We start from the raw sequence: 20,018 nt of genomic DNA, 5'->3' as shown, positions 1-20,018 counted from the left end.
TGCTATCACAGAGAAAATGGCATTTTGCACTATAATATGTAAGCCAATACAATGAAAATTGAAAGTAACAAGATGATGGATTAAAGAGAAATGATGCTATACAGTATAATACAATGTGCTATACTTACTTCAACAACTGTGACAGCAAATTCTACCACCATAGTGGTGTATGCTTGATACTTCAGCAAAACTTTGTCTCCTGGAACATAAAGCATTTAGAGCATTTTTTAATAACTCAAAATTACAGAAATGCCATAATTTTACTTACTGAAGGGACAAGAATTAGATGCTAAATTTAAAAACACACAAACACACCACAAACTGCTATTAAAGTAGGGGACAAACACCCAAGACAATTTTTAATTGACCAAATGTTGTTATTAATGTTAAATCATTGGTTTCCAAACTTCTTGAATCACGGCACAGAGATTCTTATTGAGAAATTCAGAAACAAATATGAAATTAAAATTGTATTTATAGGTCATCCTAAGGGTCAGTTATACAGATGAGGCACATGATTCACTTCTGTTTGTCCACATATATTATGATTGGAAGTGACAAGCACTGGTATTGTCTATTACACTGATCATAAAGAATTTTAATTGGTCCTGGACCACCAATCCAGGGCACCCCTGCAAAAGCATCAAAAGGTTTCACAGTTTGGGAACCACTGTGTTAGATACTTATCAGCATATAAACACATCTACATACTGGGGGTAATTCAGAGTTGATCGCAGGAGCAAATTTGTTAGCAGTTGGGCAAAACCATGTGTACTGCAGGGGGGCAGATAGAACATGTGCAGAGAGAGTTAGATTTGGGTGGGGTGTGTTCAAACTGAAATCTAAAAATTGCAGTGTAAAAATAAAGCAGCCAATATTTACCCTGCACAGAAACAAAATAACTCACCCAAATCTAACTCTCTGCAAATGTTATATCTGCCATAACTGCAGTGCACATGGGAGGTCATTCCGAGTTGTTCGCTCGCAAGGCGATTTTAGCAGAGTTGCTCACGCTAAGCCGCCGCCTACTGGGAGTGAATCTTAGCATCTTAAAATTGCGAACGAAGTAATCGCAATATTGCGATTACACACCTCGTAGCAGTTTCTGAGTAGCTTCAAACTTACTCGGCATCTGCGATCAGTTCAGTGCTTGTCGTTCCTGGTTTGACGTCACAAACACACCCAGCGTTCGCCCAGACACTCCTCCGTTTCTCCGGCCACTCCTGCGTTTTTCCCGGAAACGGTAGCGTTTTTTCCCACACGCCCATAAAACGGCCTGTTTCCGCCCAGAAACACCCATTTCCTGTCAATCACACTACGATCGCCTGAGCGAAGAAAAAGCCGTGAGTAAAAATCCTAACTTCATAGCAAATTTACTTGGCGCAGTCGCAGTGCGGACATTGCGCATGCGCACTAAGCGGAAAATCGCTGCGATGCGATGAAATTTACCGAGCGAACAACTCGGAATGAGGGCCATGGTTTTGCCCAACTGCTAACAAATTTGCAGCTGCGTTCAACTCTAAATTACCCCCACTGTACTGTGGCCCTTGTGTAAAGAAAATAAAAAATAAAAATCACAATGCACATTTTGCTTGATTATCTGACCAAGCATATATTGTTACGTACTGTATTTTATAGCACTAAAACTTGCATTAGTGTTCTGAACAGTTGCAAATGCATAGCACAAGGGGCCTAATGCAGTTGATCGCAGCAGCAAATTTGTTAGCAGTTGGGCAAAACCATGTGCACTGCAAGGGGGGGGGGGCAGATATAATGGGTGGTCTTCAGTATTCCGGCTGTCGGGATCCCGGCGCACAGTATACCGGCGCCGGGATCCCGACAGCCGGCATACCGACACTTATTCTCCCTCGTGGGGGTCCACGACCCCCCTGGATGGAGAATAAAATAGCGTAGCGCGCCACCGTGTCCGCAAGGGGCTCATTTGCGCTCGCCACACTGTCGGTAAGCCGGCGGTCGGGCTCCCGGCGCCGGTATGCTGGTCGCCGGGAGCCCGACCGCCGGCATTACATACTACACCAGATATAACATGTGCAGAGAGAGAGTTAGATTTGGGTGGGGTGTGTTCAATCTGAAATCTAAATTGCAGTGTAAAAATAAAGCAGCCAGTATTTACCCTGCACAGAAACAAAACAACCCAGCCAAATCTAACTCTCTCTGCAAATGTTATATCTGCCCCACCTGCAGTGCACATGGTTTTGCCCAACTGCTAACAAATTTGCTGCTGCGATTAACTCTGAATTACCCCCAATGACCAGACAAATCTGGATGAAGGAAACAATGAAAAAACAATCAGCTAAGTCATCCCACTGAAATGAAATACAGACTGAGGATTAATTACACATTGTCCAGAAACCCTTTCTCAGTTTTCCCCAATAATCTAGGCTTTCAGTGTCAGTGCTAAACATTTGGATCCTAAGGGGCACATACAGTTGAATACAATCTTTGTCTACCATGGTCGAAACTAAAGCCGGTACACACTAGGCGATGCTGAAATGCCAGCGATGAACGACTAATGTACATCATTGAATGATATAGCATTCAATGATATAGCACATACACACTGAACGTTATCGCTCAACGATAACGATTAGTGACATCACCGCCGGCATTCCCGGACATGCAGCTCAGCCCGACATTGACAGGTTGAGCTGCATGTCAGCTCAATATTGGTGATCGCTGAATGATGTGCGAGAGAGCGCACATTGTTCATCGGTCACCAATCATACCCCCATACACACTGGACGTTGTAAGCCTAAAAATCAAACGATAATACTTTAAATTTTCTTGGCTGAAATAGCCTAATGTGTACCCGGTTTTAATAGGTAATCCGGGTATGCACCGAACAACCCATTAGCTAGATCGACAATCTCCACCGTCCACCTGGACAGGACTGAGGGGACTGCTATTAGGGCACTGGAGGCAGCCAGCAGGTGAGGGTGAACTCTGGACAATGGAGTTTCCATTTATTACATGCAACTCAAAGCAGCGCAGGCTCTCAGTGTGTTTCCGTAAATTAGAGCAGAGGAGGAGTAGGCAGCTCACAATCAGGAGGCTGCCAGCTTGTTTGAAAGAAAAAGGGGCAGGCAGGGCTGTCAAAGAAGGTGGTAAACTGGAAAGGGTCGGTAAGGGGGTTAGCTCTTGAGATGACACAGTGGGCAGGAGATTGTAAAACTAAGGTGCTGGAGGGGACACTGGGGGAGGGAGGGAGGGAGGCTTGAATGACACAGCGGGCGTGTGGCTGAAAAGACAAAGGGGACTGGAGGAAACTTGGAGTATGCGGCTGCAAAGACACACAGGGGACTGGAGGGGTCACCAGGGTCATGTGGTTGTAAAAACACATGGGACCACAAGTGGCTGTAAAGACACAGGGCTGGAGGGGACTTAGGGCACATGGCTGAAGTGACACATGGTGGTAATGACCGGGTATCAAAGTTACGTTTTTAGGTATCCCAAGATGCTCCGGCTATTCACCCATATAGCCCGCCATCATGCTCAGGCTCCTCAGTTTTGTCAACATGCACAAGGCAGGAGCAGGATAGGAAAGAAGATATGGTACATACAAGAACACACAGACAGATCAGAGAAGGCAACCGTTGACCAAGAGAAGAAACCCACGGAAGCCAGGTGTGTCAGAGTGGGCACCCTGTGGACCCTATGGACCTGGAAGAAAGCGTTAACAAAAGGTAAGTCTACCACACCTCTCCTTTTCTTCTTCGGGTTCCATAAGCTCCACAGGAGAGACCATAGGAATGTTCCAAAGCAGTTGTTCAAGGGAGGGGACGATCCTGAGCGGATCGGAAAATCTGGCGTCCAAATGAAGCATCCTGGGAAATAAATGTATCAAAGGCTGAGAAAGGTGTGGACAGAAGACCATGAGGCCACCTGCAAACTGTTTGGCGGATGCAACGCAGTGTGCTGCCCAAGAGAGACCCACAAAGCGAGTAGAATGGGAAGACTGTAGCTAGCACAGTAAGGTCAACCTGCGTGTACACCTATGAGATAGTCATGCAAAGCCATCTGGCCAGCATCTGTTTGTCAGCTGTCCAGCACCTCTTGTGGACACTGTAGAGGACATATTTGGCTTCACATTTGCAGAGCTGTAGAGTACATATTGGCTGCAAAGCATCTTAGCTGTAAAGTATGTTAGTATTAAGTATGAGGATATGACCTTTGGAGATACTTTGAGATAAACAGGAGAGAAACAGAATAACAGCAGACTATCTTCCTCACCTGCAAAAAAGAACTGCAATCAACATCCTACAGAGGGTAACCTAATCCAGTACCACCAACGCCTGCAGCCCGCACAGCCTGGACAGTGACCTCACTGATTAAGTAACAGCCATACTGCTCTCACATATTGCTTTCTGCACCTCATTTATTCTCTCTACAACCACTATGTAACATTCTCAGCCTTTCCGTTCCTTCCATTATTTACCAAAAAACCGGTTTCCTCTGAACAACACTACTGAACTGGAATTATGGCTCCTCGATCCTGTCCCATACCAATCCTCACTGCTAGGTCACCCCCCCACCCCCCCTCAATTTGCAGACCGCCCACACGCATTCAGAACCCCACCAACCTGATCACCATCTCACCTGTCCCCTCCCTTCCCTTCTACTGTGCACTCTGGAATGCTAGATCAATCTGCAACAAGCTTCCAACTATCCACGACCTCTTCATCTCCCACTCTTTAAACCATCTCGCCATCACTGGAACCTGGCTCTCCTCCTCTGACACCACCTCTCCTGCTGCCCTCTCCTACGGAGGCCTCTCCTTCACCCACATGGTCAGACCTGATGGCGTGGGCATCCTTCTCTCCCCAAACTGCACCTTTCGTGTCATCCAAACTGAGCCCTCCCTCACCTCTCCACCTTTGAGGTCCACACTATCCGCCTCTTCTACCCCATTCACCTCCATGTGGCAGTGATCTACCGCCCCCCTGACCGCTGTTCACCTTTCCTTGACAACTCTGCTGCCTTTCCTCAAACCTCCCTTCTATCATCCTTGGTGCCTATCATCACTATCGACATCACTAATGCAGCCTCCACTAATCTTCCTGCCCTTTCCACCTCATTTAGACTTTCTCAGTGGTCCTCCACCCCTACTCACAATCTCGGCCACTCCTTCGACCTTGTCTTCACCCACCGATGTGATCTGATTTCTCAAACTCTTCCTTCCCTCTCTCTGACCACCATCTAATTTCTTTCACCCTCTCATCTTCCCCTCTCCTCTCCACGCGCAGACCCACCATCACCAGATGCAGTCTCGGGTCTCTAAAACCCCACTATCCGTCCTCCCTCAAGACCTTCCTCTTTCCACTATGATTTGTCCCAACCAGGCAGCCTCCTTCTATAACTCTTCCCTTACCGGCTCTCGACTCTGTGGCCCCCCTCTGCCGCTCCAAACCCCAACCCTGGCACCCCAAACTAACACTATTCATACAAAAATGTTCATGCTCCGCAGAACGCTCCTGGAGGAGATCTCACTCTCTGGCGGACTTCCTCCATTTCAAGTTTATTCTCTCCTCCTACAGCTCTGCTCTTTCTCTAGCCAAGCAATCCTTTTTCCATGCACTCATCTCTTCTCAGTCCTCCAGTCCACCCTGACTCTTTGAAACATTCAAACACTCTCCTTCATGCCCCATTGCCTTGAACATCTCTGCTTTGCTTGCATACTGCCATCAGGCTTCCTCCCGCTTGCTTGCACCTTATGTCATCTGTCGCCCCTCCCCACTAGATTGTTAGGTTATCAGAGCAGGGCCCCCTTTCCTCTTGTTGTCAAAGCCGTCTACTCGACACATTTCACTCGCAGCTCTCCCCTACTCAGCGACCATCTTTACCTGCTTTTTCTCCTACTGGTAAAGGCTCATCTCTATCTATGGCCGCCAGACCCAAGTAGTACAATGATTGCTCCCTCGCTACTTACATCTAAGCTGTATTATGTTTTGAGAATTTGTGGTGCTCTTTGTTACCTGTACTCTATTTTTGTGATTTATTTACTGTAATGATAAGTTTTGTCTCCCTGTACTGTCCTTTGTACGGCGCTGCGAAACACTTGTGGCGCCCTAAAAATAAAATGTAATAATAATAATCCGATTTCCTGATGGAACTGGTATGAGCCACGTAGATCCAAAAAGCACGGACCACATCAAGGGAGGCCTCCACTGCTAAGAGCTCTGGGGAGAGGAAGGCCAGTACCATGATATCCTCATTAAGCTGGAAACGGGACACTACTTTAGGAAGGCAATCAGGGCGAGTTTGAAGAACAGCCCTTTCCCAATGAAAACTCAGAAAGGGAGTGTGTTGTCCGGTCACTGCGCCCCATCCTCGGAGACTGGCATCTGTGGTTAGAAGTACCCAATTTGGAATCCGGAAGGGTCGTACCTTGTCTAGGCATGACGTATGGAGCCACCAGGTTAGGGACAGTCAGACCTCTGGGGAGAAGACCACTGTCTGGGAGCTAATCAGATGAGATTGTCTATTCCATCGGTCCAGGATCAAGTGTTGCAGGGGCTTGGGAGTGGAACTGGGTGTACTCCACCACATCAAAGGTGGAAACCATGGACCCCAGGACTTGTAACAACCGTGCAGCAATTTCCATCTCCTGGGACAGGAGGAAGGAGTGCATACTGTTTAAACAGTGAATTGGCTCCTGCCGACACCAAAACGAAACTGAGGGGCCTGAGCATGGAGGTGGGGTATTGGGTAAAGGGCCAGAGCATCTTGGGATACCTAAAAGCTTTACTATTTGGTGCCAGGTCTTATACCACCACCTACTCCCCATTGTCTCCCCTGTGGAGCCCTATGGAACCCGAAGAAGAAAAAGCTGATTTTATATTGGTGAATTAACTCAGGCAGAAGCGATCACTCAGGATGATTAGCGAGCTTAAATGTGCCAAGATCAATCTACATTTGACCCCTTGCAAATTTTGGGAGACTTCCGCACTTACTACCAAATTTTTATATAACCTAACAGGCCAACAACCTCCCCAAGGAGCTGGACCCTTACCTAAACCCTGGCCAACTCCCCACAATCTTTGATGCACAAAGATCATCTTTAAATGCTGAAAACACTTTGGAAGAGACACAAGCAGCAATTAAAAAAAACAACAACAAAAAACAAAAACAAACACTTTAAAAACTTCCTCTGCCCCTGATGGCTTGTCCCCTCTTTACTACAAAAAGTACTCGGACCGCCTAGCCCCCTTCTCAAATGATTTTTTTTAACACAATACAAAAATGTAACCAGGCGACACCATTGACTAACATAACTGTCATTCCCAAGCACGGCACAGACCCCACTCTCTGCTCGAATTACAGGCCGATATCCCTTTTAAATGTGGATATTAAAATATACACAAAAATCATAGCCACCAAACTCTCGCCCCTACTACACTTTGTAATCAACCCTGACCAAGTGGGCTTTATCCCTGGCCAGCAGGCCTTGGATAACACAAGGCGGAGCAATGATCTGACTCATTTGATCCACCAACAAAAATGCCCCTCGCTGATCATGGCATTGGATTTAAAATAGGAATTTGATCACATCTACTGGCCTTTCACGATAGGGTGCTCAGGTCAGTGGGCTTCCATAGGAAATTTCTTACGGGACTACTGAATTTGTATAGCTCTCCGTCTGTAGTTGTGTCAGTAAAAGACGTCACCACGACCCCTTTTAAAATTTCCAACAGCACTTGCCTGGGATGCCCACTCTACACTTTCATATTTGCGCTTCTCATAGAACCTCATGCGGCAAAAATTCAATATCACAAATTCATCTCTGGTATAAGAACCGGTGGGATGGAACACAAGATAGCCCTATATGCAGAAAATGTTCTACTAACACTGACTAATCTGACTTCATCCATCCATAAGATTGATTCTTATGGCCGACATTCTTGTAATGAGATTAACCCACTGAAAACAGTGTATTTATTTTTATCTTCCAGAGACTGTACAAGCTACTTTATTGGGCTGCTTCCCATTCCATGTGCTTTATTTGTTCCAGAGACTCCAGAATTGAATCCCCCGCATATGTATTTAAATATTTGCAGCATTATACCTACTCTTTCATTTGGCAGAACTTTTCAGCGCTCGACTCTAGGAGGTGGTCTGGGCCTCCCCAACTTTATGCACTACTACCTGGCTATGCAGCTTGCCCAGTGTGGCCACAAATTGGAGTGGCACTCATTGGGGTAGAATCGGTCTTCTCTGTCCTCTAGTTTCCGAAGTTTAGGAGCCCAGCTGAGCTAGAACTCACTCCATTGTTTCACTCTCGCTTAGAACCTGGGACAGACCAAAGGCAAAATATAATTGGCCCAACCTCCCTTATCCAATTTGAGAATAAAGCCTTTCCTCCAGGCAGTACAAAAGCAGCCTTTGGACCATGGTTAGCCCAGCGGATTAGATATATTAAATGATTTCACCAAGGACCTGACCTTCCCATCTTTTTCTGACATTAAAGATAAATATTCAATACCAAAGATTTTTTCCAATTCTTACAAATAAGGAGGAGTGTTACGGACACTCTTTCTGCGAGTTACATTGGATTCCACAGGGAAACTCGGGGCGTAGAGTGGATTATGATCCAGAGGAACCAACGGGCTAAAGCTTTATGCAGTCCTCCTCTATAACCCCATCTGCAGGCACAGAGCTCAGTCTCGTTAACTAGACCAATGCAGGAGCAGGTAAGAGAGAAGGTAGATATTAGTAACATAGAACCACATTCTCATGACAAGAGAAGGGACCAGTGGCTAATGCCATACCATACAACCCATAGAAGCTAGATGCGTCAGGGTGGGCACCCTGTGGAACCCAATGTACCTCGCAGAAAGAGTGTTAACCAAGGTAAGGTTACCATAACACTCCTTTTCTGCAGCAGGGTACATTGGTTTCCACAGGGAAACATTGGGGATGTCCTAAAGCAGTTCCTCAAGGAAGAGGACGTGCCTTAGCGGATATGAGAATCCGGCGTCCAAAGGAAGCATCCTGGGAGGCGGAAGTATCAAAGGCATAGAACCTAAGAAACGTGTTCACAGAGGACCACATAGCCGCCTTGCACAACTGTTTTGCGGATGCACCACGGCAACCCGCCCAAGGTGGTCTAACAGACCAAGTAGAATGGGCTTTAATAGCAGCAGGAGATATGAGTCCAGCCTGTGCATAAGCTTGTGCAATCACCATTCTAATCCATCTGGCCAAGGTCGTCTTCTTCTGGTCAAGGTCATCTTATGCGCAGGCCAGGCATGTTTGTGGAAACCAAACAAGACAAAAAGGGCATCTGACCTCCTGATAGAGGCAGTCCGCTCCACATACATACGGAGAGCCCTAACTACATCCAAAGACCGCTCTTTGGAAGACAAGTCTGAAGAGATAAAAGCCGGAACCACAAACTCTTTGTTAAGGTGAAAAGATTACACCACCTTAGGTAAATACCCTGGTCGAGTTCTTAGAACTGCCCGGTCACGGTGAAATATCAGAAAGGGTAGACAGCAGGACAAAGCACCTAAGCCCGACATCAGTCCTGCAGAGGCAATAGCTAGCAAGAACAGGACCTTGGCCGCAAGCCATTTAAGGTCCACAGACTCAAGAGGATCAAATGGAGATTCTTGCAGAGTATTCAGTAAAACAGACCGATCCCATGGAGCCATAGGAGAGACGTAGGGAGGCTGAATCCGAAAGACACCCTGAGTGAATGTATGAACGTCAAGTATAGACACAATTTTTTTCTGAAACCATACCGACAAGGCAGATATATGAACCTTGAGGGTGGCCAGACGAAGACCTAAGTCAAGCTCGTTGCAGAAAATCCAGAATTCTGAAAGTTCTGAACCTAGAGAAATCATAATACTTATCAGCTCACCAGGTGAAGTAAGAATTCCAAACCCTGTAATAAATCCGGGCAGAGGCCAGTTTGCGGGCTTTCAACATAGTCTGGATAACCGCCTCAGAAAAAAACATTGGCCCTCAGGTGTGATGCTTCAAGAGCCACGCCATCAAAGCCAGTCTTGCCAGGTCTGGGTAGACACAAGGGCCCTGTACGAAGTCTGGCTGCTGAGGAAGTAGAAGGGAACGCCCTGTCGACAGACTGTGCAGGTCTGAGAACCAATGCTGTCTGGGCCACGCTGGAGCGACTAGAAGAAGCATTCCTCCTTCTTGCTTGAAGTTCCGTAGGACCCTGGGCAGGAGAGATACTAGAGGGAACACACAGGGCAGCCAAAAGTTCCATGGAATTGCCAGTGCATCCACGAACACTGCTTGAGGATCCCTGGTTCGAGATCTAAAGACCGGAACCTTGTAATTGTGTCGAGATGCCATCAGGTCTACATCTGGTTGGCCCCACCTGTCCACTATGAGTTGAAAGACTTCCGGATGAAGACTCCACTCTCCGGCGTGCACGTCCTGGTGACTGAGGAAGTCCGCTTCCCAGTTCAGGACGCACGGAATGAACACTGCCGATATTGCTATTAGATGGGGATCCGCCCAACAAAGGATTTTTGACACTTCCAACATTGCCATGTGGCTTCGAGTGCCACCTTGATGGTTTATGTATGCCACCGTGTTGGCGTTGTCTGACTGTACCTGAACAGGCCTGTTCCGTAACAGAGGCAGGGCAAGAGACTGCCCTCAGTCTACAGAATGTTTATTAGGAGTGATTCCTCCTTGGTCCAGCGACCCTGAAAAGAGTGTTGCTCCAACACTGCACCCGTCCCCTCAGACTGGCATCCATTGTCAGTAGGACCCAGTCAGGGATCCAGACAGCCCCTGCTTAATTGCTGGTCCTGGAGCCACCAGGTCAGCGACAGACGAACCCCTGGAGTCAAAGTGATCATGTGAGATCTGATCCGCTGAGGTAGGCCATCCCACTTGGAAAGAATTACCTTCTGTAGAGGGCGGGAATAAAATTGAGCTTACTCTACCATGCTGAATGCCAACACCATCAGGACAAGTACTTGCATCGCCAAGTGTATCGACACTCTGGGGCGACAAAGGAAGCATACTATCCTGTCCTGAAGCTTCAGGACTTTTTCCAGAGACAGAAACAGCCGCTGGATGTGTGTTAAAGAGTGCCCCCAGGTGCACCATGCTCTGAGCTGGGACCAACGAGGACTTCTTCCACATGGGTTTGCAGGAAGGTTATCGTCCGTTGCAGATGACTGAGGAGGACATCGTGGGAATTTACCATAATCAGCAGGTCGTCCAGACACGGCAGGATTCCGACACCCTGACCACGGAGATGAGCCGTTATCACGGCCATGACCTTGGTGAAGATCCGAGGCCAGTCCAAATGGCAGAGCCTGGAATTGAAAGTGGAAGTAGTCAATAGCAAACCGCAGAAACTGTCAATGCAACATGGCAATAGGCATGTGCATGTATGCATCCTGTATATCCAGGAATACCATATAGTCTCCGGGCTCCATAGCCAGTACAATTGAGTGCAGTGTTTCCATATGAAACCTGGACACTCTCACAAACTTGTTCAGAGATTTGAGGTAGAGTATAGTCCGAAAGGACCCATTGGGTTTTGGGACTAGAAACAGGGTCGAGTAATAACCTCTGCCTCTATGGGCCTGAGGTACCGGGCACAACCACTCCTTTACTCAGGAGAGAACTGAAAACCATTTGCAAAGCTTGCACCTTTAAAAGGTCCAAAAGGAGAACCGTGGTGCAAAACTGGCGAGGGGGACTTCTCTTGAAAGAGACTGCGTACCCGTGAGAGACAACTTTCAGCACCCATGCGTCTGAAGTGGTCTTAAACCAGTCCTGGCGAACTGGAGAAGTCATCCTCCTCCCAGCGGGAGGCCCACCCCGTCATGCAGCAGGCTTGTCTTGTTTAGAAGTAAAAAAGAAATCACTTATGTGAGAGAGCGCAAGCAAATTTTAAACAATTTTATTTTGTATTAAAAATATATAAAAATTTTTAATATAACATCATCAAATTTTTATATATTTTTAATACAAAATAAAATTGTTTAAAATTTGCTTGCGCTCTCTCACATAAGTGATTTCTTTTTTAGTTTTATATTGGTATAAACTTCAGGATACTGAGTGGGAGCTGCAATTAAATTTTAAGTGGTGGTGAATAGCTAATTTCTGACACTACATGTGAATATACGACTGCGCCTGAATTTATGTTTACACACGGACGCAAGGGAGTCCACAAATAAAGTGGGTCCGGTGCGTTCCTGTGTCTATATAATTGTATTGTTTAGAAGTAGGCTGACAGGCCACCCAGGCTTGTGTTGTCTTCGGCTTGGTGGTTTTGGGAGCACGAGACTATCGAATATGCCTGACCTTTTGCTTTCCCTTGAGGTCGAAAGGAACGAAAGCTGGTACCTTTTGCTTTCTGTGCCGAAGGATTAGTATTTGGGAGAAAGGCAGTCTTAGCAGCCGCTAATTCAGACACAATTTTATTTAGGTCTTCCCCAAACAAAATGTCCCCAGTGAAGGGGAGTATCTCCAAGGTCTTTTTGGAGTCCAGGTCCACCTTCCATGACCTCAACCACAGAATACGGCGAGCCAGGACAGACATACTCGACGCCTTGGCTGCCAACACACCCAACTCAGAGGACGCCTCCTGAATATAAAAGGCGGCGGTGGTAATGTGAGACAGGTATTGCCTGGCAGTATCAGAGATATCCTCGGGCAGCTCCTCCTCTAATGCCTGAACCCACGCTACAATACCTTTTGCAGCCCAAGAGGCAGCAATAGTGGGCCTGTGCACAGCTCCTGTAAGAGAGTAAATAAATTTCAGGCATCCCTCCACAGGCTTATCTGTCAGTTCCTTCAGCGAAGTGACAGTGGAGACAGGCAGAGTGGATGACACCACGAGGCGGGTGATGTGAGAATCCACCAGTGGTGAATTTTCCCACTTGTTACATAACTCTACAGGGAGAGGATAACAAGCCAAGGCCAGTTTAGACAGGGGGAATTTCTTCCCTGGAGTCAACCAGGGTTCCCGTCTGATGTCTACTAAATGGTCAGAAAGGGGTAACAGATTTTTTTAACCACTTTCTGCCATTTAAACATATCACTTTCCTTAGCCACAGTAGTGGAATCCTCGTCATCAGAGATTTGTAGGATTTGGTTAATAGCAACCACTAGGCCAGGGACATCAATTTGCAAGGGAGAATCCTCATCAGAAACACCTGATTCAGTGTCTGACAGGACCGTATGCTCCCCCTCCTCTTCAGATGAAACATCATAGAGTTATGTGGATTGTGAAGAGGAAGCAGCCCGCTTAGATGACCCAGAGACACGGGAGTGACCTGGGGTGGATTTTTGTCTAACCAATGACTGATTTAAATGCTGCAGCTGGTTAGAAAAATTTTCTGCCCAAGGCGGATTAACCAAAGGGACAATTTGCGACTGTAGTGTCACAGGTGGTCCCATGGGAGGCATAAGGCATTCTACCAGAGTACCTAGTTGGTTAGTGAACGCAGCCCAGGGTGGCTGCTGAGTAGGCACAGAAGATGCGGACGGACTATAGGATGTATGACACGTGGTACGCAGACCATCATACAGAACTTCCCCCTCTGGTAAATCCTTGGTTACTCACCTTGACAAAGAGGCATAGTCGTCCCGAAAACATTTAATTTTCATTGAGTGATCTTTCAATACACAGATTATATATACAGTCAGGTCCATAAATATTGGGACATCAACACAATTCTCATATTTTGGGCTCTATACACCACCACAATGGATTTGAAATGAAACAAGATGTGCTTTAACTGCAGACTTTCCGCTTTAATTTGAGGGTATTTACATCCAAATCAGGTGAAAGGGTAAGGAATTACAACGGTTTCTATATGTGCCTCCCACTTTTTAAGGGACCAAAAGTAATGGGACAATCGACTGAAAAGCTATTTCATGGACAGGAGTGGGCTCGTTATTCCCTCGTTATTTCATCATCAATTAAGCAGGTAAAAGGTCTGGAGTAGATTCCAGGTGTGACATTTGCATTTGGAATCTGTTTCTGTCGAGTCTCAATATGAGATCCAAAGAGCTGCCACTATCAGTGAAGCAAGCAATCATTAGGCTGAAAAATCAAAACAAACCCATCAGAGAGATAGCAAAAACATTAGGTGTTGCCAAATCAACCGTTTGGAACATTCTTAAAAAGAAAGAATGCACCCGAGAGCTCAGCAACACCAAAAGACCCGGAATACCACGGAAAACAACTGTGGTGGATGACAAAAGAATTATTTCCCTGGTGAAGAAAAACCCCTTCACAACAGTTGCCCAGATCAAGAACAATCTCCAGGAGGTAGGTGTATATGTGTCAAAGTCAACAATCAAGAGAAGACTTTACAAGAGTGAATATAGAGGGTTCACCACAAGATGTAAACCATTGGTGAGCCACAAAAAAAAAAAAAAGGAAGTCCAGATTAGAACTTGGCAAATAACATCTAAAAAAAAAGCCTTTACAGTTCTGGAACAACATTCTATGAACAGATGAGATGAAGATCAAGTTGTACCAGAGTGATAGGAAGAGAAGAGTATGGAGAAGGAAAGGAACTGCTCATGATCCAAAACATACCACCTCATCAGTGAAGTATGGTGGTGGTAGTGTCATGGCGTGGGCATGTATGGCTGCCAATGGAACTGGTTGCCTTGTATTTATTGATAATGTGACTGCTGACAAAAGCAGCAGGATGAATTCTGAAGTATTTCGGGCAATATTATCTGCTCAAATTCAGTCAAATGCTTCAGAACTCATTGGACGGCGCTTCACAGTGCGGATGGACAATGACCCGAAGCATACTGCGAAAGCAACCAAAGAGTTTTTTAAGGCAAGTAAGTGGAATCTTATTCAATGGCCAAGTCAATCACCTGACCTGAATCCGATTGAGCATGCATTTCACTTGATGAAGACAAAACTTAAGGAAAAATGCCCCAAGAACAAGCAGGAACTGAGAACATTTGCAGTAGAGGCCTGGCAGAAAATCACCAGGGATGAAACCCAGCGTCTGGTGATGTCTATGCGTTCCAGACTTCAGGCTGTAATTGACTGCAAAGGATTTGCAACAAAGTATTAAAAAGTGAACGTTTGATTTAGGATTGTGGTTTGTCTCATTGCTTTTGGTTCCTCAAAAAGTGGGAGGCACATATAGAAACCATTGTAATTCCTACACCTTTCACCTGATTTGGATGTAAATACCCTCAAATTAAAGCGGAAAGTCTGCAGTTAAAGCACAGCTTGTTTGTTTCATTTCAAATCCATGTGGTGGTGTATAGAGCCCAAAATATGGGAATTGTGTTGATGTCACAATATTTATGGACCCGACTGTGTGTGTGTGTGTGTGTGTGTGTGTGTGTGTGTTATATATATATATATATATATATATATATATATATATATAGATATATATGAGAGAGAGAGAGAGAGAGAGAGAGAGAGAGAGAGAGAGAGAGTGTAAGTAGAGCCTTCCCTTTTGAGACCATGCAGTGTCACAAATACAAACACAAGAAATAGAAGGTATAATCCTGCACCTGAGATGGACTATGTGCCCACAATTACAACGTCTGAAGAAAGAACTAGGGGATTGAGTAACCCAAATTCACTAACATGAGGATTATGTGTAGAGTGACTTGACTCTATTAAACACAAAAAAACAGCAACTCAACAACTCACAAATAGGAGCACATAACAAAATGTGTAATCCAGATTATAAGTAAAATAGTTCAAATTAAGTTTTGTCACCACACTATGAAATTGTTGGCCAGTGACTTTAGATACTGGTTTTCTGCTTATTTACAAGAAAGTCTCAGAGAAGAAAAAATAGGATTTTAATACCTACCGGTAAATCCTTTTCTCCTAGTCCGTAGAGGATGCTGGGGACTCCAAAAAGGACCATGGGGTATAGACGGGATCCGCAGGAGACATGGGCACACTATAAGACTTTGAATGGGTGTGAACTGGCTCCTCCCTCTATGCCCCTCCTCCAGACCTCAGTTATAGGAACTGTGCCCAGGGAGACGGACATTTCGAGTAAAAGGATTTTTGTTACACTAAGGGTGAGATACATACCAGCTCACACCGCAAACATACCGTACATTGGATTAGCAGGAATACCAGACAACAGTATGAACGAAAAACAGCAACAAGCTGAACATAACCGATACACAACCTTTGTGTAACCGAAAACAGCAACTAACACAACTGCAAGTAACAATCCGCACTGTGATGGGGGCCCAGCATCCTCTATGGACTAGGAGAAAAGGATTTACCGGTAGGTATTAAAATCCTATTTTCTCTTACGTCCTAGAGGATGCTGGGGACTCCAAAAGGACCATGGGGTCTATACCAAAGCTCCAGACTGGGCGGGAGAGTGCAGACGACTCTGCAGCACCGATTGAGCAAACATGAGGTCCTCATCAGCCAGGGTATCAAACTTGTAGAACTTAGCAAAAGTGTTTGAACCCGACCTCGTAGCCGCTCGGCACAGTTGAAATGCCGAGACCCCTCGGGCAGCCGCCCAAGAGGAGCCCACCTTCCTGGTAGTATGGGCCTTCACTGACTTCGGCAACGGCAATCCAGCCGTAGAATGGGCATGCTGAATCGTATTACAAATCCAGCGTGCAATAGTCTGCTTGGAAGCAGGATTTCCAATCTTGTTGGAAGCGTACAGGACAAACAGAGCCTCTGTTTTCCTAACAAGAGCCGTTCTGGCGACATAAATTTTCAAAGCTCTTACGACATCGAGAGATTTTGACACTGGCACGGTATCCATAGCCACAGGGACCACAATAGGCTGATTTATGTGAAATGAAGAAACCACCTTCGGCAGAAATTGTTGACGAGTCCTCAATTCCGCTCTATCCACATGGAAAACCAAATATGGGCTCTTGTGAGACAAAGCCGCCAATTCCGAAACCCGTCTGGCGGATGCCAAGGCCAAAAGCATGACCACTTTCCAAGTGAGAAATTTCAACTCAACCTTTCGCAAAGGTTCATACCAGTGAGACATAAGAAATTGTAACACCACGTCAAGGTGCCACGGATGGCACAAACAGAGGATGGATACGCAGCACTCCCTTCACGAAAGTCTGAACTTCAGGAAGGGTGGCCAATTCTTTTTGAAAGAAAATAGATAAAGCCGAAATCTGCACTTTGATGGAACCCAATTTCAGGCCTGCATCCACGCCTGCCTGCAAAAAATGGAGGAAACGACCCAGCTGAAACTCCTCCGTAGGAGCCTTCTTGGCTTCACACCACGGCACATTTTCTCCAAATACGGTGATAGTGCTTCGCCGTGACCTCTTTTCTAGCCTTAAGGAGAGTGTGGATGACTTCCCCGGGAATACCCTTTCAAGCTAGGATTTGGCTTTCAACCTCCACGCCGTCAAACGCAGCCGCGGTAAGTCTTGAAATACGCATGCATTAACAGGTCCTCTCTGAGAGGAAGCGGCCAAGGATCTTCTATAAGCAATTCCTGAAGATCCGGATACCAGGCCCTCCGTGGTCAATCTGGAACAACGAGAACCGCCTGAACCCTTGTTCGTCTTACGATCCTCAACACTTTTGGAATGAGAGGGAGTGGAGGGAACACATACACCGACTGAAACACCCACGGAGTTACGAGGGCGTCCACTGCGCTGGCTTGGGGGTCCCTCGACCTGGAACAGTACCTCGGAAGCTTCTTGTTGAGGTGAGACACCATCATGTCTATTTGAGGAATTCCCCAACACCTTGTCACTTCTGCAAATACCTCTTGATGAAGGGCCCACTCTCCTGGATAGAGATCGTGTCTGCTGAGGAAGTCTGCTTCCCAGTTGTCCACGCCCGGAAGGAAGACTGCTGACAGAGCACTCACGTGTTTTTCCGCCCAGCGGAGAACTTTTGTGGGCTCCGCCATCGCCGCTCTGCTCTTTGTTCCGCCCTGGTGGTTTACGTACGCCACCGCTGTTACGTTGTCTGACTGAATCAGGACAGGTAGACCTCGAAGAAGGTGTTCCGCTTGCAGAAGGCCGTTGTAAATGGCTCTTAACTCCAGAATGTTTATGTGGAGACAAGTTTCCTGGCTTGACCATTTTCCCTGGAAACTTCTTCCTTGAGTGACTGCACCCCAGCCTCGGAGACTTGCATCCGTGGTCAGCAGGACCCAATCCTGGATCCCGAACCTGCGTCCCTCTAGAAGGTGAGAACTTTGCAGCCACCACAGAAGAGAAATTCTGGTCCTAGAAGATAGACTTATTTTCCGGTGCATGTGCAGGTGAGACCCGGACCATTTGTCCAGCAGGTCCTACTGAAAATCCCGGGCATGAAACCTGCCAAACGGAATGGCTTCGTAGGCCGCAACCATCTTCCCTAGCACTCGAGTGCATTGATGAATCGACACTCTTGCCAGTTTCAGAATCTCCTTGACCATGAATTGGATTTCCAGAGCTTTTTCCGCCGGAAGAAACACTCTCTGCAGTTCCGTGTCTAGGATCATGCCCAAGAAGGGCAGCCAAGTTGTCGGGATCAACTGAGACTTTGGCAAATTTAGAATCCAACCATGATGTTGCAGAACCGTCAGGGAGAGTTCCACATTTCTTAACAACTGCTCCTTCGATCTCGCCTTTATCAGGAGATCGTTTAAGTACGGGATAATTGTGACACCCTGCTTGCGTAGGAGTACCATCATTTCCGCCATCACTTTGGTGAAGACCCTCGGGGCCGTGGAAAGCCCAAACGGCAACGTCTGAAATTGGTAATGATAATCCTGCACCGCAAACTCAGGAAAGCCTGATGTGGAGGATATATCGGGACGTGCAAGTAGGCATATTTTATGTCGACTGATGCCATAAAATCCCCCCCTTCTAGACTGGAGATCATTGCTCGAAGAGATTCCATCTTGAACTTGAAAGTTTTTAAATACAGATTGAGGGATTTTAAGTTCAGGATCGGTCTGACCGAGCCGTCCGGCTTTGGCACGACAAAGAGGCTCGAATAAAACCCTTCTCCCCGTTGGGACGGGGGTACCGGGACAATGACACTCTGGAGTCACAGCTTTTGTATCGCAGCACTCACTACTTCCCTTTCTGGGATAGAAACTGGCAAAGGCTGATTTGAAAAATCGGTGGGGGGGGGGGGGGGGGAGGGGGGCACCTCCTGAAAATCCAGTTTGTACCCTTGGGACACTATGTCTAACACCCAAGGATCTAGGCCAGAGTGAAACCAGACCTGACTGTAGGGGAGCCCCAGCGTCATGTGGTGGACTTGGCAGAGGCCGGGGAGGAATTTTGGTCCTGGGAGCCTGACACAGCAGGCGACCTTTTTCCCCTTCCTCTGCTTTTTGACGCAAGGAAGGACGATCCTCTTCCTTTTTTGTATTTATTAGGCCGAAAGGACTGCATCTGATAATGGGGTGCCTTTTTCTGTTGTGCTGGAACATAAGGAAGAAAAGATGACTTACCCACTGTAGCGGTAGACACCAGGTCAGCGAGGCCGTCCCCAAACAAGACACTACCTTTATAAGGGAGAGCCTCCATAGCTTTCTTGGAGTCTGCATCCGCATTCCATTGATGAATCCACAGCGCTCTCATGGCCGAGGCTGCCATGGCATTGGCCCTTGATCCCAAGAGGCCAATATCCCTCTCCGCATCGTTTAGGTAAGCTGCAGCGTCCCTGATATAACAGAGAGTCAAAAGAATGTTCTCCCTCTCCAGGGTATCCATGTCAGATGCCAAATTATCAGCACACTTAGCAATAGCACTACTCACCCAAGCCGATGCCACGGCAGGTCTGAGGAGTGCACCCGTAGTGACATAAATGGCCTTTAATGTCGTTTCCTGCTTACGATCCACAGGATCCTTGAGGGCAGCAGTGTCGGGAGACGGGAGCGCCACCTTCTTGGACAGCCGGGACAGAGCCTTGTCCACATTGGGAGATGACTCCCACTTTTCCCTGTCGTCAGAGGGGAAAGGATATGCCATAAGAATTCTCTTGGGAATCTGCCATCTTTTATCAGGCTATTCCCAAGCCTTTTCACAAAGAGCGTTCAGTTCAT

General features: G+C 46.7%; 1 protein-coding gene across 1 annotated transcript in view; it reads right to left on the bottom strand.

The window, feature by feature from the left end:
• MOV10L1 (Mov10 like RNA helicase 1) overlaps nucleotides 1-20,018 on the bottom strand; it is a 432,265-nt gene that overhangs the window by 271,063 nt on the left and 141,184 nt on the right. The window contains exon 9 of the mRNA XM_063929997.1: nucleotides 129-199. Coding sequence (XP_063786067.1) covers nucleotides 129-199 — 71 coding nt within the window. The remainder of the gene's footprint in view (nucleotides 1-128; nucleotides 200-20,018) is intronic.

Source organism: Pseudophryne corroboree, chromosome 6 (genome assembly GCF_028390025.1).
Source record: "Pseudophryne corroboree isolate aPseCor3 chromosome 6, aPseCor3.hap2, whole genome shotgun sequence".
NCBI lineage: Eukaryota > Metazoa > Chordata > Amphibia > Anura > Myobatrachidae > Pseudophryne > Pseudophryne corroboree.
Note: the sequence above shows the minus strand (reverse complement) of the source record. Positions and strands in the feature narration are given on the sequence as shown.